The following is a 27,991-nucleotide window of genomic DNA, read 5'->3' on the forward strand; positions in this document are numbered from 1 at the left end:
CGTAAGAAGAGACCTCGTTCCCAGAGTCCTCTCTCTGGGCCCTGGGAACGAGGTTGCCAAAATGGCGCTCATCAGAGGTGCTTCTCTGAAGCAAGTAGCGAGGGTGACTGTCTCGTTTTGTCCTTTCGACCCTAACACATCAACAGCAAGGTAAAAATCTATAAAAAATTGATCTCAGCCTTATTATTTGAATGTAAAAGCCAGAATAGCACTCAGGTTAGCCTGTTTACTGTAAGCGAGCTATAAATGATGTATGTATGTACGTATGTATGTTTATAAATTGACTATGTCTTTTCGCAGGGACTTTCTTCTGAGAGTTTCATGCCGAAGGATGATCGACTCTAACCCTAAGTGCCAAGTCATATCAAATTTCAAGAATGATAGATCAGAGCCAGTTGTTGAAGTTGTTTTCAGTAAGCTGTACTCTTTTTTATTGCATGGAATACCAGTGATTCTGTAGATCTAACTTTTTTTGCATGATTTCTAATAGGCCCTTTACAGCTGAGGTCACATGACAGCGTTTTTGCTTTAAAAAAAAAATTTGTTATGGGCTATAACTTAAAGAATGCTCTTGTTCATGCCTACTCCCTCAGCAAATATTTCCTTGCCCCAATCCTCCATAGTTACCAAATCTAAGATGGCTGCCTAATAAAATATGTGCACTCACGTACCCAAAATATGCTTGCATTGCAGGCTATACGACAGTTTGAATGTTCGGAAAATTTAGAGAGTTCCTATGGAAAATGTTGCTGGAGAGTAATGTCTTGCATTCCAACAATTTTTTTTTTTTTTGCGTACAAATCTTAATTTTTTAAAAATTCAAACTGGCCATAAACATGTTATCTCATTCTTAATGCCAGGGGCCTCAATCTTGGCCAATTTGATATTTTCAACATGCCTTTTCCATTTCTGGCATTCTTTCAGTTATAGCCCATATTTTTATGAAAAGTTAGTAGGTCATGGCTTAGCTGCAGAGGATCTATTTTGTTACACAAAACTCTACTCTCTTGTTTCAGCAGGGTGCATGTAGGGCTACATATAAAAGCCTCATCTAAATTTCAACTCACTTTTGTCAAGAAAAAAAATTACCCCCAGAAATACAGGCCTCTGAAATTAAGGTCTTGTATTGAAGTTTAAAGCCCAATCCTCACTTGTGACGCAAGCATAAGCATAAACATGAAAAGAAGCTTATGCGCTACTGAGGACGGCTGTGACATAAGCATAAGCATTCCCCTTATGTTTATGCTTATGTTCAGTGACAACATGGCTGAAAGTCTTTCGCTTATGCTTATGCCAATATGTCCTGAGAAAAATGTGAGGTTTTAATATTCTTATGCTTATGCTTATGTCGCGGCTGTCCTGACCAGCGCATAAGCTTTGTTTAGGCTTATGCTTATGTTTGCATCGCTATTGATGACCGGGCTTAAGCGTGTGTGGTTTCTCTCTGAACAGATGACAAAGATACTCTCACATTGAAAACAAGTAGTCTCAGACTAATGGACATGATAACAATTTTTAACAAGAAATGCAGAGAAAAGGAATCCAGTGGTTGAATCACCTTTCATGTTGACAAGGTTGGTCTGTGTTTGAAATAAAAATGTTAGCCTGCATCACAGACATTCCCTTTCCATTTTCCGGGAGGGGAGATCAAGCAAGCAAGTGAACGAGTGTGCCTAGGGTGGGGAGGATTGATTGCCCTACCCCCTCCCCCTTATTTTTTCACACTCACTTGCAGTTTTGTTCCCTTTGCATGCTTTCGGAAACACCTGCTAGGCAGGCTGAAAATGCTTATGTGCAAATTATGTAAGATTTTTACTCTCAAAATAAAAATGTGGTTTTGTTTAACAAATTGCTCTACAAGTGCTCAAAAACCCTCTTTGTTCATTCTGTACAGGTCTATGATTTATCATTTCTGTATGTGACAATAAAGGAGATATGCGATGGGAAAGAATGGCTCTACAACCACATCAAGTTTGCCATGGATGGACATGTCTTTGCTGAATCTTGGACTTTTTTGCAGACAGAAGAAAAGAGTTTGTGAACTAAAGCTGTGTGAAAGCATGGAGAAATTGACAGCTGACTCAGTTGAACCATAATAAGAACTTCTTTTTGTAGCAGATCACAGTACCTTTTGTTCATAAACACATACATGATAGCTTGAATATGTTCATAATTTTGTAATTTCACATCATATTCAAACAAGATGCTGTGTTCAAAGGGAAAAATTGGAAACTGAGTCACACAGTCAAGGCTGGGCCTGATGTGACTAAGACAGCCCGCGGTTCCAAAAACAATCATGACTTTATTTCGCCTTTCTCTTACAGTCACATGGTTGGAACAACAAAATAAACAACTTGTTGTATCTGAATTATGCCACTTAAAATCCACTTTAAAGTCAAAGTCAAGCAAATGAAGGCCTTAACTGTATTTAACTCTATACATGAAGCTACTAAAAATCCTTAAGAACCTCTTGTAATTTTATATACAATATGTGCAATTATTATGATCAATCTTTTTCTGTGGGAAGTGACATGGTTAAAATGGTGAAACAGTGAGTTTACAACAGACAAATAAACTTATAAAATTAAACTTGAAAGCAGTCTTTTGTATGTTCTTTCTTCAAGTAGGTCTCACTCAAAACCTGCAGCAAAATTGAAATAAAAGATGTTGTTAGGGAACTGACAGCAAGTTATGACTTAAACATGTTTGGAGCTGTTTTCCTAGTTACCCAAACTGACTGTGTGTCAATAAATTAACCAGGCACTAATCATGATTAGACGTGTTGAAGAAATATAAGCCTTGTCAAGTCACATGTTTTAACGTTTTCCATTATTATTAGCTGATGAGTGATTGATTGCGAGTTTCACAAACTGATAGACATGTAGTTGTTAGTAACTACTTTGTATTTACTGGCAACAGAAAAGGTCAACGTTAGGCCTGTTTATGTGGAAGGAGGGTGTCGCATCTAACTGAGTTACGTGGCTAACCAAGCTACCCTGGGAAAGCTAACTTTTTATGTGCTTCTTTAGAAAGAATGTTCATTTCAGTTAAGAAAAAAAGTTCACTACACTGCTCAGTAGACACGTAACAAGAATCCAATGAACACTGCCATGTCTAAACACTAATCAATAAATGCTAAAAAGTCAATACGAAAATGTGGGTTGATTTGTAGCGTAGTATGACCTGGTATTACTGTAGATTGAAGCAATCAGTGTTACCTTCTCTGGTATTCTGTCTTTATTCCACTTGGTTGTCTCTTCTGTAAGTTGGGATCAGTATCTCCCTGTGGAACAGATGCTAACAGCTCCTCTGTGGTTGTGGGTGGTCTGCCATGTTTTTCTCTGATTGAATTGATGGTGGTGATGGGGTAAACCTGTGCATGTGATTCCAAGTATTTCAGGACATACTCATCAGCATCAATTATTCTGAAGCGATGCTTGAAGATCTGTATCAGTGCTCCAATCTGGAAGTCAGCCGGAGTGTAGAATTCAGGATTATCAACAGATGATCCTGGCTTGGTAGCATGAGTGCGTTCAAGGAATTTTCCACCAATTATGCCTGCATTTCTCACTGGAGGCTCATAGATTGTCAGCATGTCATCTGATAAGCGGTAGTAAATGATGAAACGTCTGTTCTTGTCCTCAGGTCGGAAGCTTTCCTGAAGAAAATAAGTTGTGCATTTAAGCTGGATGTACTACAGTGTAGTATAAATTCTCTTTCAAGTGTGGGCAACTTGTAATTTATTATTTAACAGTTTTTGCTACAAGTTAAAAATAATAGATAGGGAAATGTTACATGTGTAGGCCAATCACCGAGTTCTGTCCAAATCTCAGACTTAAGATCAGTAGTCAAGAACAAAAACTTAAGTAGATGTTGAATTACCATGGTTGCAGCATATCTGAGTACTTTGTGATCATTTTCCAACATTTTAATGAAGTCTTTCTTTGGAGGTTGTGGCACCAGTGATAGACAGGACTGCAAGCTGTCTTGAAGTGATCCAAACCCATTGTATGGTGGAACATCCTAGCAAAAACATCGTATCTACGGGTTAAGTAAGTTCGTTAATTTTAAGGACTTGAGGATCCAATGCTTAGAGAGACTACCGATATTTCTTGATGTAAAGGACAGAAAAGGCCAGTAGCTGTTAAATGTCTCAAGGCTGTGAATCCTTGTTGAGCCAAAAAGCTCTACGACACAAGGAAGTGATTAACACACCCCAACCTTTAACATAATATAGTAAGTCCCTAAGAAAACATATCATGTTTTGCGTGGCATGTTCATGGTATTGGTTCAGGCCACAAATACTGGTCAGTTGCTGAGATGCATGTACAGTCATGTGATTAGTTCAACTGAGTAAGGCAATCAGAGACAAAAAAAGGGCTTCTGTGGTAGGGTACTGCATCATAAGTGTGGAATGTTTTAGTTCAAATCCCTTAATCCTTCCTTATGACAGGTAATCAAGTTAAGTTACTGTTGCAGTTTTATCAAACACTTACTTTAACTAAAGACTCTCTTGGAGGTCCCTTCACATCAACCGGATTGAAGTCAGTAATACCAAATGTTTTCCTGAAGTAATTTTTTGTGAACTCATCACAATCATGGAGCAGGAACCTTCTTCCCAAAATAAATAGAGTTTCACCGACCACAAAGTCCCTGGGTGTGAACCAGTCTTTGATTTCATGATCAGATAACTCCAAAACACAAGATGGAAAAGAAGCTGAAAGAGATGGAGTAACCTAAGTTAACCTACATGTATAGCTTCACGAATATTTAATTATTTCCACTGTCTTGTATTTACATACAATGTAGGGGGTTTATGAGGCAAAGATAAGTGTGCTTGTTGCATTGCTCCTTGCTTGCAGTATTCAAGATTGTTAATTTCCTAAGAAATCTTTTCAAAGTGAACAAAAAGTACTTACATTCAACTTTTGTTCTGTCTTTTGGTAGTCTCTGCCTGCAAACCAGCACAGGGAAAGGATCCCGTCCATCATTCCCTGTATGAACTTCCCTTATCTCCACTGTGTCATCTACTAGATAGTAATGGATGATCTGCAATAAGCAATTCAAAAATTGTTGAGAAGACAAGAACAAAATCACAAGTTAATTATTACACAGAGAGAGACCTGACATCTTTTCATGAGAGAACTGTCTGGAATATATTCATATTTCAAATAAGTGATCTTTCCAATATAGATCCTTCAAGAAAACTATCACGTACCCAGTAACAATGTATTTTAAGAGTAGATCTGTTGAGCTTATTCTCTATAAACTTCAAAAACACTTAAATTACAAGTTACAAATTAAGATAAAGACTACAGTTAATAAATTTCACTTACACATGGCCTCATTTCCCCAAACATACTGTCCCTGTCGTCCCAGACGCAATAAAACCTCAGGACCTTTCTATCCAGTTCCAGGAACTGTTTTAGTTTGTCAAATGACGAAGGTGTCTTATAGCTTCGAAGAGGCTGTTTGTGGGATTCAGTGTAAGGGTCTGTTTCTGGCAATACAGGCTGGTTAAGTTCTAGTCCCTCACTGGCCATGTATTCCTAAAGACAAAAAGACTACATTATGAGTGTTCTTCAGGTGGAAGCTAACTTGTGAATACATCTATTACAGTTGTTACCTGAGTTGAGTATGGATGTGCTTATGATATATCTCACAAAAACCAAGTGTAAAGTCATTGATGAGTTTTTTGGGCTGTATTTTACAGTACAACCCACTTCCTACGTACTTGACATGACAGTCTTTCCTTTCTCCAGAGTGACTGACATGAAATAAACATAGAAACTCAAAAAGTCTTGGTCCACTGCAATGAGATACAAATCCTTATTTTTCCTCATTAGTTATCATGGGAAAACAAAAAATGGCCAGTTCCCTCTGTGAGATGCATCTGCAAGGAATCATGGTAGTTGTGCTCATCAACTTGGACTGGATTTTTATTTTTATGGATACAACTACCATGATCCTCTGCACATGCATTTCATAGCTCTAGGGAAATGGCCTTTGTCGTAGTTTATATTGTTGGTCTCTAATTTGCTGTGCAAGACTTGATGGGGGCCACACATTATTTGTTTGTACCTTTGTCCAAGCATCACAATCATAAAGGTGAAACACTTTTCCATAAAATGTAACATTGATTCCAAGGTTAAGGTCTTTCCAATGCCAGTATTCGCCAAGATCATTCTTGGGTAGACGTTGTCGCTTTATGAGTTTCCCTTGAGGAATTCCACTGGAAGGAAAATAGAGCTCTGAATAAGACATAAGGCAATACTCCTACAGAACCTGAGATAACATTATCATTTATAGGGTATATATGTACATGTAAGAGCAGAAGAATTATACAATGTATAATAGGTAACCAAATAAGTTATATTTAATCAATCAATCAATCAATCAATCAATCACAAGGTAAAATTTAAAGCTTTAGCAGCTTGTGGGGCCCTGTATGACAAGAAATTTTAAGGACTGGTTACTCCAGACATGGCAGTACAAATTAAATTCTATGTAACATTCAAGTCTCGATAACTACCTGTTGTTGACAACTGGTTCAACCACTGCGATAGAATCATCTTCCAAATAGTAATAAACTTTGACTGGACGAACTCTGTAATATTCGTTTGATGATTCATGCACAGTTTGCTTGAAATACGCGAAGAAAAGTAAAACCTTCTTGTCAAAAGCAACATGAGCAGGAACAAAATCTTCTGGTGGTGCCTGAACCTTTTGTCCGTATGTCAAGGATGGCTTGAGATTTGCTAGCTCGTCTAGTTCTTCCTGTGTTAGTTTATTAACAGGTATCGGGTCTCCACCGATACCTATAATGGGGGCTGTCGGCACAGAATAGCCATTCATCCATCCAAGTGTCTGAGGTCGATGAAATTTAGCTTTCTGAAAGGAAATTAGGCTAACTGTTGTAGAAATTTCTTACGTGAATTTGAGCTTATCATGGGCATAAACACCGCGCTGAAACTACAAGATTACTTACCGTTGGATCGGTAAAAGAATTTCCAGGGAGGAATAGAAGAGCCATTTTCTTATTTTAAAGTTCTACTTCGCATAAAAAGAATAATTCGCACGGGTTGTCTTGTAGAGTTCTTTTCGCTGAAGTTCAAAATGTTTCACTGACTATCATGGCCGCTGTGGTTGCTATTTGGCAGCGCTTGTTGTCATGGTTTCTGTTTATGGACAGTCACACTCCCGCTAAGTCTCACGGGATAGCAGACTCCCTAAAAGAGTTATGGGATAGTAAAAAGTTCTCAAATAAAACAACAGAGAGAAGACTGAGGATAAGTTTCTACTTCGCTGTCAATCGTGAGCCAGAGGAATTTACTGTTTACTCAAAGCTCACATTTTCCCTCGAACTGCGCTCTCCGAAAACTGTTCGCTTCTCAAAACAGATATTGTCCGCGGACAAATACCCGAGTTTATAATCCATCCAGGCTGTAATCCATCAAATATTTTCGCTCACGCGCGATTGGTCTCTTGGACGTCTGAATGCGTCATGAAATATTTTCGCTCGCACGCGATTGGTAAACGCGTCGCGTGACTTAATATTTCCCAGCTAAAACTGGGGAGTATCCGCTTAAGGTCGGCACACACGAGGGGACTAGTCCCTGCAACTAGTGCCCTGAAGGGTTTATACCAAGGGACTGGTCGCAGGGACTTTGTCCCAAAAATTCAAACTGGTTTGAATTCGTGGGACTTTGTATCCATTAAAAAATTCACTTTTACTTTTTCCGAATTTCGTAAAGAAATTCATTTTATTGTTCAGTTTAACCTGTGTTTCCATTTTAGCTTAACATTCCAGTTCAATTTATTTTATGTTTTCATACACCATGAACTTTCAAATGACATTTCGAATTCAAATTCAATTTTAGTGGATGAGATCGGGCACGCGTGCATATTTGTAACGAAGACTCGATCTTCGCTTCCCGACGCCAATGCATAATAAAACAGCCTTGCACTTAAACTATTCCCTCTTGGCAATAAACCCGAATAAAATTCTTTTCAGGTGCGAGCTTTCTGACAAGTTTCTCTTTTCTCATAGTATATACTGTATATTCAAAGCACACAATCACACGTGTAATGCATTCCTTTTGTGCAAAGCATATTTCTCATAGCTGGAATGAATTTTAATGTTCGTATATAAAGAGGGGTAAAATGACACACCCAGTTTAGCGTCGGTCGCCGTTGCATTGCAAGAGCAAGAGCGAGGACATCTTCGTCGATGTGCTTTCTTCAGGCAAGTTTATGTTTCCTCTTTCTCTCTTGAGAGAATTCCTTTCGAGCTAGTTGTTAACTTTTCCTCTAGTTTCCTTTAGTTTTAGTAGCTTTTAGATTTTAACCTTTTAGCGGTTCGATATCGGCGTCGACAAAACCAGGATCGGACCGGACAGGACCGGATCACGGATCGGATCGCAGACCGGATCACGGCTCGGATCACGGATCGGATCACAGAAAAAAAAAAATTAAGTTTTAAAGAAAAAACATCCAAAAAAAAAAATCAAATCGTTTATAAGATAATAATAAATAAAAAGTAAAAGTGGAAAACTAAAATATGTTAAATGAGAATAAGAATCCCGAATTTGATACAATGACATGTTAATTACAGAGAATGACAAGAGGCCATTTAAAAAGCCACATAAGCGCCTAATTTACGACGAATTTAAATTGCGATGAATAGGTAGATGTAGTTATATTTAAACGTTAGTTGGCTCGAAGCTTGCGTGAATTCTCGTTTTTGAAATTGTTGTTAGTATCAGTGGCTAATTCTCGGCTACATTTTCGTGAGTTGGCCTTACGGTTAATGAGAAAACTTAAGTACGATAGCTCGAGGACATGACTTGCTTTAAAGGAGCTACGTCACGATTTGCGTATCTTGAAAAACTAGCCTAGTTTTTCAAGTTCGTCATTTGCAGTCCTCGTTAATCTTTGCCATCCTTAACGATCCTCATTCCGTTTTGATTTGTTCTTGCCTCTTAAGTATTTTCTATCCTAGAACACGATCATTTTAATGTTTTATTCTATTTAACGGCAACTCTTTACGACCCTAAAAATGTCTCTAAAAATCGTGACGTAACTCCTAAAATGTTGTTTATTCTCAGGTTGCGTTGTCGTTCACACTATCGATGTTATTCCTATAATTTTTTGTAAAACAGCTATATCTCCTTAAAATGAAAATGGTTTGTTTCGTTTTATTCCAGTGCGAAATATCATATTCCAAACTCACATCTTGTAAAAGTATAGACTTGTCTCAAAAACGGAAATTGTTTGAAATCATCAGGTGTTTAATTTTTTTAGTGTTTTTAGTTTTTGTGTTTCGATCCATACGTTGGTCCTATTATTACCATGCTGACTTGTTTTATGACAGTTTACCTTTGATGCAAGTGAATATATGAAATATCATTTATCTGAACTGCGGAGAAAGATATGAAGACATGATTGATCATCGCAATCACACAACTTAAGCAGTTGTGAAATTAAAGCCTGAAAAAAATTCAGGCTTGAACGGGACTCGAACCCATAACCTCTGCGATACCGGTGCAGTGCTCTACCAACTGAGCTATCAAGCCAACTGGGAGCTGGTCACATTGTGACTTCGTAATATACCCGTAGATGGTGCAGGTGAATATACGAAATATCATATAGTTGAACTGCGGAGAAAGATATGAAGACATGATTGATCATCGCAATCAAAACCCAACAGCCTGAAAAAAATTCATCTGTGACCAGCTCCCAGTTGGCTTGATATTACAAAAGAATAAAGGTATATCACACCTGAATTAAAGAAAACGTTCTGCTCACAGTAGTCACTCTAGTGTAATTTGCTCAACAAAATTTTGAATTTTGAATCTTGAATTTTGAATTTTGAATTTTTTTCCTTGATCCGATCCGTGATCCGGTCCGATCCTGATTTTGTCGACACCGGGTCCCGAGCGAACTTCCAGATTAAGACCATTTAATTACGTCATCATAGTTTCACCAAGGCTAAGAGCGATGGTGCAATGACACGGTTTGTATTGATCAAGTGATGTGGTGTCTACAGTAATCAATGAATCATCAAGGACTGCTTTGGAGTGTGCACTGCGTTGCGACTGTAGTACGAAGAAAACAGTTAATTTTTAAAAGCGCGGTTACAAGTTCTAACAGCTCTTCTTGTTATCGATAAGACCGTCAACAAAAGCCCTTCATAACTACCGAGAACCATCCAGTCTTACAAGACCTCCCACAGTTTCGGTCACGGTTAAATGGCGGAAAAATTGTTTCCCAAGTTGGTTTTGTTCGGGGATTCCATTACTCAAGTAAGTTTTACGTTTTGGCAATTTAAGGTCGGAGTCATAAAAGATTAAATTACAAGATAGGTAGTTTATCTGCAGTAATTCGTATAGCCTCACAAATTAAATATGTTTGAACTGCGGAGAATGATATGAAGACATGACTGACCATCACAGTTATACACACAACTTAAGCAGTTGTGAAATTCAAGCCTGAAAAAAATTTCAGGCCCGAACGGAATTCAAACCCATGACCTCTTTGATACCGGTATCGCAGAGGTCATGGGTTTGGGTTTTGGGTTCGTGTTTATTACTGCGATGATCAATCCTGTCTTCAGTTTTTATTTAGCTAGGTATTTTGTAATACCATCCTGCGTGTACAATGTGGGCAATTTGTATCAATTTGAGTCGAAACTTATAAATACAACAGGAATCGTTTAGCGAAGGAGGATGGGGTGCAACAGTAGCAGATCACTTTCAGAGGTCAGTAGTCAATGGAAATTAATATTCTCTTTTTATTTAAGAAATAGAAAACTTGCTCTGTAATTCTATCGAGTTATGAAAACATGAGTGGGTACAGCTTTTTCAAGTTCTCCAAACTTTCTCAAGTATTTCTATTTAACAATTAGATTATGAGCTTGAGAATGCTATTGCGTGATAGTTGATTTGGGTGCACCCTGAGTCAGCTATCACTCATAGAAATCTACTAGTTGTTCAAAACTTTATCTAAATCCTCTTCACAGATTCAGTTGCACAAGCCATTGCCCACCACAAAAATCCATGCACAACCTTAAGGCAAGCAAAAAAATTTTGTGCCCCAGAAAATTGTCCAAGCTCCCCTCATAATAGTAATGTTTGTCCAAAACCATAAAGTGCCCAACAATATTATTGATATAGCACAATCCCAAAATAGTTGCAGGGAAGAGGAAATTAGCAAGATTTTCACAGTTTTGAAGGAGATAGCAGTTGTGTTTTTCCTCCAAAGCTTATCATTAATTATTCTAAGCTACTTTTAATATTTCCAACTGGTAAGGCTTTTTTCATTAATTTTTTCCAAAAAAGTGAGAGAGGGGTCTCACACCCCCTACTCTTATGGCAATGTTCAATATTGTCAACTAATCTGGGGCAGATACGGGATTTTAGAGAAGGGGGTTTGAGATACATACCACCAAAGGGGGTTCCCTGTAGGGGGATCTGGGGGCATCTTCACCCGCAAAATTTTTAAAATTGAGATCCTTGGAAAAGAGATTTCCAGCCCTGGGGTTCCACTGAACCCCACCAACCTCTCTAGATCAGCCCCGCAGTAATGCTAGATCTAAAGACAGATGGTTTTGGTACTGATAAGGAGACTGTTTCTAACAGGAAATGCGATGTTCTTAATCGTGGATTTTGTGGATACACTACGGCATTCAGCAAACTGATTCTACCTAAAGTCCTTCAATGTGACAACAGTCCCAAAAGTAGCATTGCAGCAGCAGTCATCTTGCTTGGCTCTAATGACGCTATCTTGGAAGATATTGAGCCACGAGGACTCTCTGTCGAAGACTATGTTGCAAACTTGACAGACATCTTAACACAGTTTATGAATGATGGGATAGCAGCAAATCAACTTATCTTACTAACACCGCCGGCAATATCAGAAGTTATGTATGAGAAACATTGTCGTGAAATGGGTAAGCAACCACTGTATGGTATTATGCTAATCAAGAAGGCAATTATTGTTAAAAAAGGCATTTTTTAACGGCCATTATAATGTCTTACCTCAGGTCAGGTCAGAACATTATTTGGTTCCTCTTTGATCTTGGTGAGAATGAACAGAGAAATAAAATCCTAGAGCTATAAGTCCCAGAGTGGATATCAAATTTGTGCTAAAGCCAAAATGTGCCATTTCTTTCAGCATTGAAATGGGCGGGGGGGACAATCTAAAGATGATATTTAAAAGATGATAATTAAATTTAGCACCCTTTGCATTTGGACAGAATAGTTAGCAAAATCTCCACCCCCCCCCCCCCCCCCCCCACAACCTCCAATGATGAATTGATGGATTACATGGTGAATGACGTACATGGGTCTTGATATTTAAATTGACCAAGAGTGTTACTTTGTCATTAAGAGCTAGCCATTTAATAATATTGGGTATAAAATTGTTATAATTGAATCATGGATCTACTCTATTGTGGGAAAAATTTTTCCACTTTGTCTCCTGCCTCAATGTTACAAACTGCAAGTTGAATGAAATCTTTTCTCTGGTTTATTGTATTCTTTTTTGTTAAGTTAAGCTATTTGTGTGTATGAATAAAATTGTTGTTTGTTAAAAATGTTGCAAGGAGTATGGGTTAGATGTCTGTATGAAATTAAAGACACTCACTCACTCATCCTCATCGGGCCCATGAGGACTCTTGAGGCCGGGAAATTAGACATTGTCATCATTTCTGTTCAATAAATAATTCAACACCCGTTGTTCCAGCACCATGGTTTTGATCACGCTGTTTGGCATTTTTTTGTAGTTATATTATTGTCACATTTAATTGTCTTGAGATACAAACAGAATGTGTATGGTATTGTTTTACTTGAACTATTATGACATGCTGAAAAATATGTTTTATTGTCTCTAGGTTATGCATTGCCTTTAACAGATGAAAGAGTAAAATTATTTGCGTCAAGATGTGCTGACTTGGGAAAGTCTTTTGGAGTGGATGTTGTAGATCTTTACACATTATTCCATCAGCAGCCAGTAAGCTTTTAACTTTTATTTCATTTGTCTTTGCCATATTTACAGAAATATACTTCAATACACACTATAAAGATAAGCCTTGGCCAAACGGACTCTCAAGAAGTTGCAAGTAGCAAAAAAAAAAAAAAAAACATGTCATGACTTCCAAGGCTGTATTTGTTAGCTAATAGGTTGCTATAACAATGAATGGATGTCTCTCAACTTTCATTGACCTGGGTTAAGTGGCCAATTGGTGGCCAAATGGTGAATAGCGTCCAAATTTGATCTCAACCAAAGTGATGGCAAGTCATCGAAACTCTTCACAAACGCATGCAAGGGCTGGCCAAACGGAGTCGTAGGTTGACCCAAGTTTTCAACTGGTGTCTACTTGTGAGTCTTTTTGGTAAGGGCTTTAGACGAAAACAGAAAAAAGGAAAAACTGGATAAGTCAAAAGGGAACTGCCAGGTTTGTACAAGAGAGGTCTTGTGAGCTAATATCAATCAGTTTAGATAAGTTCAAAGTAGATTATCGGGTTCCTAAGTGGAGGGTTCCAATTACTATTATTTACAAACTAATTAATAATCCATCAAGTTTAAGCAAAGGAAATCACGGCCATGACAGTGTTTGTATATCTGATCTTAATTAGCACAGATTTTTTTTTTGATATTATTTCAACGTTTTCTTCTTAGTTTTAGTTTCGATTAAGAAGATATATCAAACACTCAACACAGTGTTGGACCACATTTCCAAACAACTTGAAGTTCATCAAAAATACTCCGCTACGTGTCGTATTTTCAACTCTCTTCTCGGTGTTTAGAATTGTGGTCAAACACGGTCTTTTGTGTTTGATATATTACTTGCAAGTTGTTTAATTACTGTACCTCAAGAACTAATTGTTACTGTTTCTTCATGTTACCAGAACTGGGAATCCTTTCTGAGTGACGGGCTACACTTGTCTAAAGAAGGGAACCGCTTTGTAGCAGATCACGTGATCCCATTACTGGATACCAAGCTAGGACACTTACCTCAGATATTGCCTGACGAGAACGATATTGACTGGAAACACCTAGAGAAAGTTCTGCTGTAATCAGAGATGTCTTACAGTGCGACTACTCGAACTGGGCCACTTGCAAAAGAGTTAACCAATCAGAACGTTACTTGAGAACAAAGGATAGCGATCTTTTTTCTTAGATACACCAATAACGTTGAAAAATACAAACAATACGGGTTTATTTCAAAATATGAAAACCCAACAAAAGTGAGAATTGTTGCGGATCTCTCAGGAAACTTTTTCAATTGTTGATTAGTTAGTTTCGATCTTAAATTTTGGACTGAATCTGTAGAGTTTATGTAACACAGAGGGGTCGATAATATTCGCCTACTGGTATATATGTCAAATGAACACTTACTTGGGTTCACCAAAAAAAAGCACTCCTTTTTTCTCAGTTAAGTTTAGTTTGGCTAGTTTTCTTCAGTCTCGGTGGCCCGCTTCAGGCAGTCGCACTGTATTACAGGAATCTAAATGTGTCTTTTCTTCAATTAAATATATACAATTTTCCGGACTGATATTGAAATGTCAATCAAGACTGATGGACGTGCCTGATCACGATTTGTCGACCATTTTCGAAGTCTTGTCACCATACAGACTGTAAAGAAGCGCGTTTTTAATGGTAATCTTAGCACCAGGGTAAACAATGGCTTACGTTTTATCCATCTCGTCCTTGTGAAAGAAGAAACTATTATGCATTTTCGACGAATAAAATGATACAAATTTGTGTTACAAAGTTGTTCAATATTTTATTTAACGTTTCAGATATTTAAAGCTATCATCAGACTACAAAAGATTACTAGAAGATTCTGAGATTTTCGCGACAGATGGCAAAACGCACAACTGACGAAATCATGTTTGATAGATCTAACATCCAGCTATTGCGTTTCTGCACTTAAACTATACAAAACGCCATCAAGCATCAAGCTCTAAGTTACCAAGGGTAGCAAAATGTCGTCATAACATCTATAGAAAGATGCTTTATGTAATGGCAAATTCAAGAGAAATTCACTGAGATCGCGGACTGATCGTGTAACCAAACCCCCGGCGGGTACTCCTTGATATGGGATATATAGGTACATGTAGGTGCGGCCCCAAACGGTAGGGGTTTTCAGCCGTTTTGGTCAGAAATAGGGTATCGATTTTGGCCATTTTGGTCTTGTGGTTTTTGCATTGTAGTCTTGAATTTGGTATGTCTCTTAGAAGAAGCTTCTTTTTTATCATTAGATACGAGCAACTAAACGTATTTTTCTGAGAAAATTCCTCGAATTTTGTATCTTTCAAAGTTACTTAAGTTGTAACTTTTCGTAATTACGTGTAAAGCTAAACAAATCTATGGCAACAAAAGTCAGGTTAAATGTTGCAATAGTACCGGATCACAATGAAAAGTGTTCAGTATTGATAAGATTTGCTCTCGTGTTGTACAGTGTAGATCAGGGCGCTTATATGTAGCGGCCTTTTTCCGCCCTGGTGTAGATGGAGCTTCAAAGGTTTCAGTTTCTCCGTATGTAAAGAAGTCTTTTAACACAAACTGAAGACAACTTTTTTTTTATTACAATAAATATGACATATTTCTACACAAGATTTACATGTTAGGTATGATTCACTCGTGTTCTTTGGACAGTTCGGCCTGTAATATTCTGGTGGGTGGGATCTCGAGTTCTTGATTCACCTAAAAAAAAAAAAGGATTTAAAAGTTGACATTTTTGACAACAACATTCCTTTGATCAGACTATGAATCCCATTGTATATAGTATGAGCGACGCTCATAGATAGTGTAGCCGCTCTTGGTAGCGATCTTTTGCTAAGGCCTCGTCCACACTAAGCCCAAGAAATTTAAAAATGAAGCTTTATTTCTACGGTTAGGTCTACCATCCACACTAATCCGTCACGAGAACGGAACTTTTTGAAAACGCTCTTTAAACCGGAGGAATTTGAAAACGCCGGCTTTGTGTTTTAGTGTGAACGAAAAACATTTTGAAAACGGAGCTCTTCGAAAATGACGAGGTCACGATAAGCCCGAGTTTTCCAAATTGACCGGTGATTGTTGCGTTTTCAAATTTCTCCGGCGTAATGTTGACAGGGTCTAAACAATCAAATTCAAATTCACGCAAATTCTGTAATTTAGAATTTAGACATATGACAGCAATGCAAGTCAGTGTTTTAACAAAGAAATGTTCTTACCCTGGAGTTCACGTACTGATGAAGTAACATCCTCAGCTCTGCATTCTTAAAACGAAAAAAAGAAAAAAACACGTTTATGAGTAATATGCCTACTCACTCGTTCTTTTTATGGAGGATCTTGTCGTGCAAAAACATGCACGTTTTAAAGACACTAATCAGCTGCAGCTAGCTTTCACCAACAGACGATTTTCATAAAAAAATATAGATCTGTAAATAGGTTCAATTAACGCATTTCCCCATTTGGGACTTACTTCATTGCGGGTTCAGTCAATTTGGACTAGCGCGAATTTAATCCTGAATTTTTGAGATGACTGTGAGTGCTGTTAGGTGAGGAGAATTTTGAGCCCTTTTGATAAGAATGGGCCGTAGAATCTAGCCTGCTCATGTCTCTCGGTCAGTAAGGACGATCGAAAAAGCGGGCGGGCGATGAGTGGGGTCCGGGAAAACAAGAGGAGGGCCCTTTTCTCTATCAGACCCCGCTCGTCGCAGGCCCGTTTTTTCGATCGCCCCCACCAACTGAGAGCCTGGAACAGGCTACATAGAATCTAGGCTGATTGGCATCTCCAGTCACGTCAATAACTCGCTCACGTGCTATAATTCCCAGTCCTTCTCCACTCACCTGCTGTTTGAGAGCATCTGTTTCTTGTATGAGTGATGCCCTCTCTGTTAACACAGCCAAGTATTTCTCAAACCCGTCTAACAAAGCTGTCCATACTCGCTCTTTCTTTACATCTATTACAGAGGACGTCTTTTTCCAGAAGCTTTCATCTAGCCTGCAAAAGAAAAGAACATTTTCCAGCCATGTTTCTCTGTATTTTTTCTAAGTTTTAATATTTTCACATATGGCATACGTACGTGGCCATTCTTCCGACTCCGATTCCCAACTTTAGACTTTGACGCTTGGCTTCCCTTGAAAAAAAAAAAATAATAAACGCAGAAAAACACAGTAAGCCAAAAGACATGTAATGGTCCACACCGTTGACCGTTATTTCGTTATGTCACGCAATCTGGAAGATTGCGCTTCCAACTAAGCGCATCCCGGTTTAGAAAGCGTGACATTAACACTTAAAATCTGAACGATGGTTTAAGAACATCGAATTTCTCCACACAATGGCATTACACTGTCAAGTAGACAGGTTTTTGAGAATATTGATAATGATCAATTTGCATACACAAACTACTTTGGAGTGCTTTACCACGAAATTCTCATAACCACAAAAGAAATGTAGAGCAGTCCATTAGGAGAGTTGACATTTTGAGCTTTGAAATGACACTGAAAGGTAGGGGAAAGTAGGTTAGTATAACAATGATATCGTAACTACTAACTTACTTTTGTGGTTGGCGATGATCTTGTACAAACTGTCTCAAAGATATCACCACTTCGTTCGGATGAATGAGATGCGTCATTTCTGTAAAAAAAGACAAAATTGAACCTTGTAAACGGTGCAGGTCTTCCCAATAAAAACCAAAGCTGCAGATCAGTCACACCCCAGAAGTGTTTGCATCGGGGGGCGGGGGCGGGGAGGGGGGCAGGCTTCCATATTAAAAGGCCGGGGGTGCTCAGTTTTGGTACCTTGTAAGGTGTTTTGCCTCAAAAGGTCCACAGCAGGAGTTTTGCGGTACCTTTTCGGGTATTGAGCCCCAAAAAATATAACTGGTGATAATGCATTGTTTCAGAATTGGTACCTCTTAGGGATGGAAAAAATTGGACGCCACGCCCACAACACAGGATCTTGGTACCTCTTAGGGGTTCTCTAAAATTTCCAACGAGCACCCCTGCCCTTTTAATATGGGAGTCCATGGGGAGGGGGGTGGGGGGGGGTGCGTATCTGTTGAACAATAGACAAGTGAGACAGTGGCTGTGTACAAACTACAATCAAGACAACAGCTTCGTTACCTGACAAATGAGCTTTGACAGAGGATGAGTCGCTGGCTTTCTCATCAACACTAAACACCACTGAACCTTCATCATCTTTCTTTTCTCCTTCGTCCACTCCACCGCTTGTCTCCTCCCTGCCTTCCTTCCCTTCTGCCATCTCTTCATCCTTGGCTCCTTTCTCACTCCCTTCCTGTGCCTGCTCACCCTCCCCTGGACCTTTCAGGAAGTAGTTTGAGAGCAGATAGATGTCATCTTCTGTGTCCACACCCAGTGCCTTTATAAACAAACACATTTTTTTTAATATTAGGCAATGACAAATATCTTAAATGCCATTAATCATGAAAAGGTGATTTTATTGTACGTGATAAACAACAACAACTTAATTCACTCATACATTTACAGTTTCATAAAAAATATATCTAAATAGAGGGACAGAAAAATAATGTGCATTTGAGTCTAGAGACTGAAGTAACCCAAACGTTTTCTAATCAGTCTCCAGTTATTGTAAGGTTTCTATAGATATTTAAGAGTTTACCGAAATGTTAAGATAAGAAATGCGTGCATGATATAATAGAATGGAGAATATCAACCAAGTTTTCAGAATGTTGTTGAGACAGTAAATGAAGTTTCAGTTGTTTAGAAAAGTTGAAGCAATTGAGATCTTTAAGATGAGTGGGGATATTGTCCAAGAAAATAGTTGCTGTGTAAGCTATTGTTTGTGACACAGACATACTCGAAAAAATTAACAATTCTGATTACTCCAGCTGGAGTTCAAACCTAAGATCTTCAGTGCATAATTTTAAATGATCCAAGAAAAGACTGAAACTGAGAAAAATTCTCACCGCAAAGATGGCATCCAGTTTCATCAAAGACTGCTCATCTCTCTCAAGAGGAGCTAGCAGTTTGGTTAGTTTGGATTCTACAAGAAATCCCTGAAAAGAATAAAACATGGTTATAAAAATGAATAGACACAATTTGATCTCTCTCCATGGAATAACAGAGCTACAATCCAGCTCAAGTTTGCTGAACTTGAGGGAACACTTACAGCCTCATCACAGATCAGTTCCAGTATAGCCTTGATGGTTTTAGCTGATAATTTCCTTCCTGCATTTTGTCCATCTTGTCTTCCAACTGAGCTCTTTTCACTATCATCATCTCCATCATCTGTACCAACTAAGATTAATCACATAATTAAACTATCACAGTGCTAAAGTTAATTTTAAATTAATAATGTAACCAAATTAATCCTAATGAAACCACAAAACTGTAACTAGGACCCCAGAGTAGAAAAGGATGCAATCAGTGGAAAGGTTGGGAAGCCAAACCACACTACGTTTGGTTTTGCATCTGATTTGCCTACACAGAGGGCCGACATACGTGTTTTTCATTCCCGTATCCCACCATTTTTTATGGCTCAATCCTGCCATCCCTCCCCACACAGAATGTTTATCCTGATCCTCACTGCCTGGTTAGAGGTTCTCCATGTAATGTCCATAATGTATGATTTGCTTTTACTACAATTTTAAAACTATCCCGCTTCCTGCCTGTCAAAATGGACAAATCCCCTTTCCCACAGAAGGATTTTTATCTTACGTCTTGTTATTAACACATCTGTCACCCCACATCCCCCTCCATTAATTTTACTCTCTACCCACATCCTGCCAAACCTATCTTGTACCCTCTAGATGTTACATCATTCTTTGCTCTGATTGTTTGAGCTTGGTGCAGGAGATGTTTTAAGCCTTAGCAAATGGACAGTTTCACAGTACTAACCTCCAGACATGATTTCATGCGCCATCTGTGATGCTGACATCTGCTTCTCCTTAGGGCCAGTTGGTTCTTCTGGCTTGCTGGTGTCCATGAAATCTCTTTAAAAGGAGGAAAACCAGAGATTAGACTAAAATGCTTAAGAACAGTATATCCATGGGGGAATCTTATGGCCTTTAATTTTTCAAAAAAACTTTATTAATAATTTTTGTTGAGGCAGGTCATTAAAATGTGGTAAAAATTCTACCACGCTGGATGGCAAGACAATGCAGCACCCCCCACCCCCCACCCCTTTCCCCCCAAAAAGGTGAACTCATCTAGCAATGCTTTTAAGACAGTTGTTCTTTGTTTTTGGATGTCTTAAGACAGAGCTTGGCCTTATATGCCACTCTGGCACAAGGAGTTAGGTGGAGAAGGTGTAAATGCATAGCTTGGGGGCTTTTGTACCATGTGACCAGTTCATGCAAATTCCTTTGATCGTCTAGTCCAAACAGTCACGTGACTGTACTCACAGATCAGGTTTCTCCCATGGCAAACCCAGTTGATGTTCATGGATGATTCTATCTTCTTCCAGCACACTGTGCACCAGGTCTCTGACCTGCTCCTCATTCATGGCCCAGATGTCCTGGAACTTCTTCTGATCTGTTGCTTGGAAATGCCTTAGAAAAAGTAACAGATCAAATGAGCTTAGTTAACGTGAAGTCAAGGAAGTCCTATTATTCCCCAGTATGGGATATCATGAGTAATTTAATCCTGTCTGGACCTTGAATTGACTGAGGTGTAACCATAACTATAACATCTTTGAATGATAATGATACTGATAATGATAATGATAACAATAATTATAATAGTAATAAAGATATTTATAGTGCCAGTATCCTAAACTTCAAAGGAGTTTTACAACACAGAAAAAAATCTTAAAAATTGTCTAAAAATTAAAAAAACATTAGTGTAAAATAAAATGGAAAAAGGCTTTTCTAGACAGAAATGTGTTGAGTCTATTTTTAAAGATGGACACAGACAAACTATTTCTTATTTTGAAAGGTAGGGCATTCCATAGTGTAGGCGCTGTCACAGAGAAGGATCTAACTTGCACCATATGTTTTCAAGTTATAAGATGGAGTTAAAAGAAGATGCTTGGATGATGATAAGGCCTGAATGACTGTAGCTACAGTAGTCCCACTTTCAGTTTTGTGTTGTGCACTGTACACTCTAATAGTAATTCCCCATAGGCAGAAAATTTACAAAAATCAGCTACAGGATTAAAAGTCTAACATGTAGGGCCGGGTTGTTCGAAAGCCGGTTAACACTAATCCAGGATTAAAAGTTAAGCAAAGTGAAGCAATTTTTCCTGTATAAAAATGTTTTCATGTTTCGTGTAGTTTGAGAAACGCAAGCTAAAAGCTGAAGGATAAACAATATAAACAGAAAATCTCCCCGAAAAAATACAAAACTGAAATAAATATTCTCGCTAATCCTGGGTTAGCTTAATTGGGCTTTGAAAAACCCAGTCCAAGGAAACATTAGATTTCATGCAATCATTATAATGGTGAAAAGAACTCACCTTGACTTTTTCTGGAGTTCTCTGAACTGTTCTGTAATTCTCTTGTAATCATCTGTTAGAGCTTGATTATCCTCCCTGTTGAAACAACAAAAAGTCAAATCAATCCAAACAAAACCACAAGGTTAGTTTGATAAGTTGTGCGGTGTTGGAGGGTAGGTAAAGGTTAAGTCTGTATACAAGCCAAGTGGCCCACCAGGCCAGAGCTTATCCCTGTTTCTGTAGCGTGAAGCGACTAGGAATATTTCTACTCCCCCCTGGATGGGATGCTTCATATGGTACATCACAGGGATACCCCGCCAGCATTAAATTCACTGGTACAAATTAATACAACTGGGTGGAAAGAAGCACTGTGGTTAAAGTTCTGGCCCTGCCAGGACTCTAACCTAGACCATTCGATACTGAGATGAGAGCACCAACCATGAGGCCACCATGTCTCCCTAAGTGAAATCATATAAATAAATGTAAGTGTTGCAGATTTTCACACGAGATTGTTTCAAACATCCACCTTTTGTCATTACCTGTATTGTTTTTCTTGCTTTGCCAACTTCTGCTTGAGGTTGTTGAGGACGTCCTGGAGTCTGGGAAAAGCAAATGCAATAATAAGAACTACATGTAATCCAAGCCAAAAAATTGTAAACCAGACACAAGTGCCTCTAGGGTACAAACCTGGTGATTTTACGCTTCTGTTGTGATTTTGTAATTGTGTTTTCTTCATCTCGCTTCTTCAACACCTACAACATAAATAAAAGATTTTATAAATCTCTTTTGACCTACCACCATGACTGATGACCTCAAAAAAGGCTAGTCAGACATACAGCGTACATATAGAAGACGATAAAGGTAAGGTGTCAAAGTCCGCACATGAGTCAAGTGGCCCATCTGGCTGAGGCTTGTCTCCGGTTTCAGTACCATGAAGCGACTATAGGAGTATTTCTACTCTCCCCTGGATGGGATGCTAGTCCATCACAGGGTTACCCCCCCCCCCCAACATTACATTCACTGGCACCCACTTATACACCAGGGTGAAGAGAGGCACTGTGAGAGTAAAGTGTCCCCAAGAACACAACACAATGACCCTGGCCAGGGATTGAACCCAGACCACTTGATGCAGAGGAGAGCACACTAACCATGAGGCCACAGCACCTCCACACATGTAGGAGAAGACTTTCATGTAAGACATTCTCAAAATTTAGTGCTTAGTGCCTCTCACTAACCGGGCAAATCAGGATGGTTCAGTAAGTTATTCCTTAGCTGGGCAGCCCACAGTGGACCAACACACTGTTCAGGGCAAGCAGCAATATTCTTACTACATTAACCACTTAAACTTAAGGTTACAAGCAAACCAGAGTTAATTAGCATTACACTTTAAGAGGCCTAGTGCTCTGTAAAGCAGCCTTGAAAATTTTGATATGTAAGTACATGTTAGTTGACTCACTTGAAAGTTGTACTCCAGTTTTTCCTGGTTCAGTTGGTAGGTGGCCTTCATCTGCTGTAGCTGCTGCTCTAAAATCTATACACATGATAAAACAACAACCATGCATATTTGCAGTGTAGCCAATATTATGATATAATTACCTGAGTCACACTGACAACTAAAATAATATGTTTAGTCTTGAAATTTATTGATAAAATAATATTATAGTAAGTGTTGTATTTGTTTCTAGTATAGCCTAAAATCACAAATTTTGTGATTTTTCACAAGATGACACTTTGGCATACATTTCTACATATTTATCAGTTTTCAATTTTTAATTTTGTTTTTGAATTTTTATATTCACTTATCATAAGTGTCAAGAATCAACCAGGTAGAACAAGTTATTTTGTTTCCTTCATCCTAAATATTTGTTTCTAGTCTAGTCTAGTTTTGTCTAGCTTCAACTATATTATTTTATGCATGTTGTCTTAAGTCTAGTCTTGGACCTGATCTTGTCTAATCTAGTAGCCTAACCTATTATTGTATAGTATGGTCTAGTACAGTATGGGAACCTCATCAATCTAGGTTGGTCTAGTCTAGCTGAGTATTCACCTACATTTTGTGTCAAGCTAAACTACACACAAACCCACCTGTACATCTGTTTCCAATTTGATTTTGACCATGTTGTATTCCTCGGCATCTTGAACTCTTAATGTCTGCAACTGATTTTCATGATCTTCAACTCTCTTGCGTCGTGACTCCATGTACTCAACCTGTTTTTAATCCAAGTAACTAAAGCGATTACCAACTACTTATCAACCAAGAGTGAGGTCTACATAGGAAAATCTCAGACTGAGACCTTGTCATACTGACCGAGTTTTAAGGCTGCTGGACACTAGCCGATTTTTTGTCGAAGAACTACAGATTTTTTGTCAGGGTCAAATCGGGTTAAAATTTGTCAGGCCATCAGCGTGCCGCACACTAGCTGATTTTTTGTCACGACTAACTGTATTGAGGCTTAGGGCCAAGTCATCCAAAATCAAGATGGCACCTATTCCACTCACATGACTCTCATGACATTTCCTAATTGGTTGAGGTGCACACAAGCCCTGACAAATTGTCTTGGTCCACCGCACACTAGCTCATAAGGCCCGACAAGACGTTTTGAGATCTAGCACTGTCAGATATTGCCCAACAAGCCCCGATCTTGTCGCAGACTAGTCTGAATTCACCACACACTAACCAACAAGTGAAGTTTTTTTGTTGGCCGACAAAAAATCAGCTAGTGTGCGGCGGCCTTTAGCGAGGTCAATTTGGCAAGGCCAAGGTTTGAGATTTTCCCGTAAACACTGAACGTTCAAGGTTAATACAGGTTAATACTGTAAGTTAATGTTTATTATATGGCTTTTTGCTTTGTTTTTACAAGCCTGTATTTTAGCCAATCAGAGTGCACATTATACCAGCCACAAGAACAAGCCATACATTAAATAATTAAAGCACTGCTATTCATAAAAAGTAATGGCAATATATCATGTGAATAGTAATAACTTGAATGAGAAGTTACCTCTTTGTCACGTCGCTGTTGCATGGAGGTGTCCCATTTCTTTCTGTTGTTCTCAATCAGTTCAGACCTTTCAGTCACAAAGGCTTTCTGCAACAGGTAAAAAGTTACAAGGACTATGAAACATTGATAAATCAACAGGCTTTAAGAATCTATGGGTAACAAGGTAAACTTAATGAAAACCAGCGAGAATTGACAGTGTACTAGCATTATGAGAACAACATGTAAAGGTGTTGATTAAAATAATCATGGTAGTTAGCATATTTTGGTGTGAAAGAGTCAAGAAAAAAGTCAGCTAAGTAATAATTAAATCGCATGAACAATTTAACATCTTAGAGGAGTGGAGAGGAAAGCTGGTATGCCTAATTCATGCCAAACTGTTTCATTAATTGACATAATTTTTCTTCCATTGACTCTTTTACACCTAAACTATTATTTTTTAAAATCATATGGCTTAAAAATTTGTATTTGATAATGATGACAAGATGGCACCAAAACATCAAGTACTAGAAATGGAACAAGTCTATTACAGATTTTTCAGCCTACAACATAGACACTGTGAACTTTGCCCCCAGATTGTGTTTTAGCCATAAAGAAAAGAGATTTTAAAAAAGGGAGATTATTAACATTTTTTTGACATTTTTCTATATCTTTTATTACATGTAATAGTACACGGGGTTGAAGATCTTAGCCTGAGACTGAGAGAGTCAATAGCAAGACAAACCTCAATCTGAGTGAGTTCTTCCCTGTAAGCCTTCGTCAACTGCTTCATCTGTTCCTCCATTCGCTCAACCATAAGGTCAACATCCTCAGCCTTCACATACAAAGACATTAAATTATCAAATTGACAACAACTTACAGTTCTCTTAGAGAAACATAGACCAAAAAAATGACAACATACACATACTTGTTACTTTCAATACAACAATTCTTCATTATTAATAATAAGTAATTAATCAGCATAACCTATTTACATTAATTAAATTTGGATCAATAATAAAATTTCACTAATAATTATTGTTACAAGGTGATGTAACTTACAGCCTTCTTCAAGTCTTTCACATACTGGTCATCCTTCGACTTAAGTTCCTAATTAAAAGGAATAATGTTTCAAGATGTACTCCTTTGACTGGTCTAATACTTTGATAATTTAAATTAACACAGTATGTATTCACATACTATAAGTTAATTCAGCTAACACAGTATTTTCTATATTTTAATATTGTTGACACAAACACACTTGATAGATATTGGAACTTATTTACCTGTTGAAAGTCATGAATTAGCTTATTTTTCTCATCTATCATGCCATCACATGCTGACTTTTGCTCTGTCAACATCTACAAAACACAGCAAAAACTTTTATGGCAAACATTTTCTTTTGCAATTAATACAACTTTCATAAAACTGCATACTGGAAACAGTCCATGAAACTAATGGAAAAATGCAGTTTACTCACTGAATTCAAATCTTGAGGTATTTCTTTGGAGAGAGCATATTCCCATTTCTTGGTAATCTGAGATAAGTCAAAATAATTCACACTTAAGGTTCAACAACAATATCAAAACTTAAGTGCAGAATACAGGAAGACTCTTCACAGAATATTTTAAATTTTTAACTGAAAAACATCCTTGAAACAAAAAAACAACTCTTACCTCTTCAAATTTTTCAGTGGCAGATTTTGCTTCAGCTTCTAGTTTCTCATTCCTTTATTGAAGTAAACAAACAAGAACTTTGTTTATATATTAAATATACAACATAAAAATACATGACTAACCATTCTTAAAAAGGTATGAGGGGGAGATTTCTTTTAACCCTGTCAAGCTTTGCATTCCTTCAATAATCTAGAGATCATGACTAAACTCCTATTTCTCTAATTATTTAAGATGAAATGTACATACATGCATAGTACGCACATATCAGCTTACCTTTGCCTTCGTTGTTCTTCCTCTTCCAGCCTTCTCATAGATTCCCTTGCATCAGCTGCAACGTGGACATTGGTCACAAGTTCTGTGCCATCAGATTTCAGCTTGACCAAACGCTACGGAATAATTGAGAACTGGTTAGAAACCTAAACTGCTCCAAGGGGAAAAATGCGAACTAAGGTGCTCTGTATCTCAGAGTTTTGCAACGATGACAGTATGTCAGCAGTTGTTCAAATTCAAAGAATTATTCCCCAGAGCAGTTTTGTTTTCAAATATATTTGGCTTTGCACAGCAAAACTACCACATTTCCTCAAATAATAGCCAGGGTGATTATTTGAGGGGAGTTGCACCCTAAATATTTTATTTTCCTAAAATAATCACATCATGGAAACTGAACAGGAGCATTCCAAGTGCGCTCCACTTGACTGGTTTTTGATTTCAATATCTTTGGTGTCAGAGCTTGAGTTCTCACATAGTCTCACTAATCAGACTCTACTTCAGCACTGTCCTCCACATTTACTGCCATGGGTTTGTCTGAAAATGGGTTGGTGTGCGAGCAGCAGTGACAATGTCTGTTAAAGACTATAAGTTCTCCAGTCCAGCATGGCAAGGTTGTTCAGCTTTATAGCGATGGATAGTGTTGTCCCTCCTGACTGCTATCAATAGCACAGGGGTGGGGAGGGGGCAATCATTCTTGGGAGGTGATTATTCCAAATAATCCCACCAAGGAAGAGGGAAAATTAATGAATGGGGGGGGGGGGGGGGGAGTGATTAATTGCAGGGTGGGGATTATTTGAGGAAATACATACACTGTAAGGTTAATGAAGGAAGAAGACCAACTTCAAGGGCCATCATCTCAATTTTTGACAAAGGCAAAATCAAAATTAAAGGTGGATATAGAAGGTTCCAATCACATCTTTTGCACGGTAAGTAACATGCAAGACATTGGCCATCTAGAAGTTAACCGTTATGACCTGGGGTATCAGTTTGATTGTTATTATACATGTACATGTTTTGAATTATACAGAATCAACTTTAGTTGTTACTTCTTTCTATCTTTTCTAGATACATTTCATACACTTTTGGAACAGCATGGTTGATTAAGCTCACTTCCTCTTTTTGCAAAATTCTCTCATCTCTCAACTGACACAAATGAGCATTGCCATTTCTATTTTTGTGTTGTTGATCTAATCTAGATCACAGAACCTCCAAGTAACATAAGTAACAATATCTAACCTGTCTGCTGTCTTCCATTTGTTTTCGGCTTTTAAGTGCATCCTTTTCGGAATCAACTGGTTTCTTTTTCGTAGCATCCTCTCCGCTTGCTTCCCTAAATATTTAAGAGACAGTGTCAAAACAAAAGTTGTATAGCTATATACAGCACGAGTAAAATTTAACTTGGAACTTCACTACAAGTTTACCTCCTTGCTGCTTCTAAACGTCTTTGGATCCGAATCCTCCGGGCAGCGATTCGTTCCTCTGCAACTGCCGAGTCTACAGAGGGACCTTCGTCCTCGTCGTCATCGTAGGAATTCATAATCTAGGCTTTGGGAGAGAAAAACTAAGAAAAATAGTACATCGAATATTCAACTTTCATACCAGTATTTATGTTGTAAGCGTTGCTACCTTGGTAACCTGGTGATCTTGATTAGTTCTCA

General features: G+C 38.2%; 4 protein-coding genes across 5 annotated transcripts; 2 read left to right on the top strand and 2 right to left on the bottom strand.

The window, feature by feature from the left end:
* The first annotated feature begins 38 nt into the window (after window positions 1-38).
* On the top strand, window positions 39-2,596 carry LOC110068046 (large ribosomal subunit protein mL53-like). 2 transcript variants are annotated; one of them, XM_020775409.2, is made up of 4 exons: window positions 39-150; window positions 301-413; window positions 1,453-1,574; window positions 1,895-2,596. In XM_020775409.2, the coding sequence occupies exons 1-3, from the start codon at window positions 62-64 to the stop codon at window positions 1,551-1,553; spliced, it is 303 nt and encodes a 100-aa protein (XP_020631068.2). In that variant the 5' UTR covers window positions 39-61; the 3' UTR covers window positions 1,554-1,574; window positions 1,895-2,596. The 2 variants fall into 2 exon arrangements, with proteins under 2 accessions (XP_020631068.2, XP_020631069.2); XM_020775410.2 differs by having other exon boundaries at window positions 2,021-2,596.
* On the bottom strand, window positions 2,283-7,168 carry LOC110068131 (EF-hand domain-containing protein 1-like). Its single transcript, XM_089299039.1, has 9 exons — window positions 6,989-7,168; window positions 6,533-6,891; window positions 6,082-6,232; window positions 5,337-5,549; window positions 4,920-5,049; window positions 4,497-4,717; window positions 3,883-4,023; window positions 3,219-3,658; window positions 2,283-2,641 (listed from the first exon to the last, which is right to left on the bottom strand). The coding sequence occupies exons 1-9, from the start codon at window positions 7,031-7,033 to the stop codon at window positions 2,635-2,637; spliced, it is 1,707 nt and encodes a 568-aa protein (XP_089155165.1). The 5' UTR covers window positions 7,034-7,168; the 3' UTR covers window positions 2,283-2,634.
* Window positions 7,169-9,963: 2,795 nt separating this feature from the next.
* On the top strand, window positions 9,964-14,775 carry LOC149104331 (isoamyl acetate-hydrolyzing esterase 1 homolog). Its single transcript, XM_089298968.1, has 5 exons — window positions 9,964-10,304; window positions 10,708-10,760; window positions 11,640-11,950; window positions 12,893-13,011; window positions 13,911-14,775. Exons 1-5 carry the CDS (start codon window positions 10,251-10,253, stop codon window positions 14,076-14,078), a joined length of 705 nt encoding a protein of 234 aa, XP_089155094.1. The 5' UTR covers window positions 9,964-10,250; the 3' UTR covers window positions 14,079-14,775.
* Window positions 14,776-15,571: 796 nt separating this feature from the next.
* Window positions 15,572-27,989, bottom strand: LOC110068104 (dynein regulatory complex protein 1-like). Its single transcript, XM_020775475.2, has 24 exons — window positions 27,755-27,989; window positions 27,570-27,663; window positions 26,337-26,449; window positions 26,064-26,115; window positions 25,868-25,924; window positions 25,674-25,748; window positions 25,450-25,497; window positions 25,133-25,222; window positions 24,412-24,498; window positions 23,498-23,620; window positions 22,869-22,943; window positions 22,100-22,164; window positions 21,952-22,011; window positions 21,434-21,508; window positions 20,382-20,528; window positions 19,876-19,970; window positions 19,148-19,275; window positions 18,945-19,034; window positions 18,121-18,376; window positions 17,554-17,632; window positions 17,079-17,132; window positions 16,843-16,996; window positions 16,224-16,268; window positions 15,572-15,711 (listed from the first exon to the last, which is right to left on the bottom strand). Exons 1-24 carry the CDS (start codon window positions 27,868-27,870, stop codon window positions 15,643-15,645), a joined length of 2,247 nt encoding a protein of 748 aa, XP_020631134.2. The 5' UTR covers window positions 27,871-27,989; the 3' UTR covers window positions 15,572-15,642.
* Window positions 27,990-27,991: the final 2 nt, after the last annotated feature.

This window comes from Orbicella faveolata, unplaced genomic scaffold (assembly GCF_042242905.1).
Source record: "Orbicella faveolata isolate gen_17 unplaced genomic scaffold, um_ofav_v1 contig_34, whole genome shotgun sequence".
Lineage (NCBI taxonomy): Eukaryota > Metazoa > Cnidaria > Anthozoa > Scleractinia > Merulinidae > Orbicella > Orbicella faveolata.

What these genes read in the sequence shown, in the direction of transcription:
- LOC110068046 (XM_020775409.2), top strand. Translation starts at nt 62, where the DNA reads ATGGCGCTCATCAGAGGTGCTTCTCTGAAGCAAGTAGCGAGGGTGACT. An exon ending in CCTAACACATCAACAGCAAG is followed by an intron (nt 151 to 300) that starts GTAAAAATCTAT and finishes GTCTTTTCGCAG; the next exon opens with GGACTTTCTTCTGAGAGTTT. An exon ending in AGTTGTTGAAGTTGTTTTCA is followed by an intron (nt 414 to 1,452) that starts GTAAGCTGTACT and finishes CTCTCTGAACAG; the next exon opens with ATGACAAAGATACTCTCACA.
- LOC110068131 (XM_089299039.1), bottom strand. Translation starts at nt 7,033, where the DNA reads ATGGCTCTTCTATTCCTCCCTGGAAATTCTTTTACCGATCCAACG. An exon ending in ATTCTTTTACCGATCCAACG is followed by an intron (nt 6,892 to 6,988) that starts GTAAGTAATCTT and finishes ATTTCCTTTCAG; the next exon opens with AAAGCTAAATTTCATCGACC. An exon ending in TCAGATATGCTGCAACCATG is followed by an intron (nt 3,659 to 3,882) that starts GTAATTCAACAT and finishes TATTTTCTTCAG; the next exon opens with GAAAGCTTCCGACCTGAGGA.
- LOC149104331 (XM_089298968.1), top strand. Translation starts at nt 10,251, where the DNA reads ATGGCGGAAAAATTGTTTCCCAAGTTGGTTTTGTTCGGGGATTCCATT. An exon ending in GTAGCAGATCACTTTCAGAG is followed by an intron (nt 10,761 to 11,639) that starts GTCAGTAGTCAA and finishes TGTTTCTAACAG; the next exon opens with GAAATGCGATGTTCTTAATC. An exon ending in GAAACATTGTCGTGAAATGG is followed by an intron (nt 11,951 to 12,892) that starts GTAAGCAACCAC and finishes TATTGTCTCTAG; the next exon opens with GTTATGCATTGCCTTTAACA.
- LOC110068104 (XM_020775475.2), bottom strand. Translation starts at nt 27,870, where the DNA reads ATGAATTCCTACGATGACGACGAGGACGAAGGTCCCTCTGTAGACTCG. An exon ending in GATCATCGCCAACCACAAAA is followed by an intron (nt 17,133 to 17,553) that starts GTAAGTTAGTAG and finishes TTTTTTTTCAAG; the next exon opens with GGAAGCCAAGCGTCAAAGTC. An exon ending in CAGATGCTCTCAAACAGCAG is followed by an intron (nt 16,269 to 16,842) that starts GTGAGTGGAGAA and finishes TTTCGTTTTAAG; the next exon opens with AATGCAGAGCTGAGGATGTT.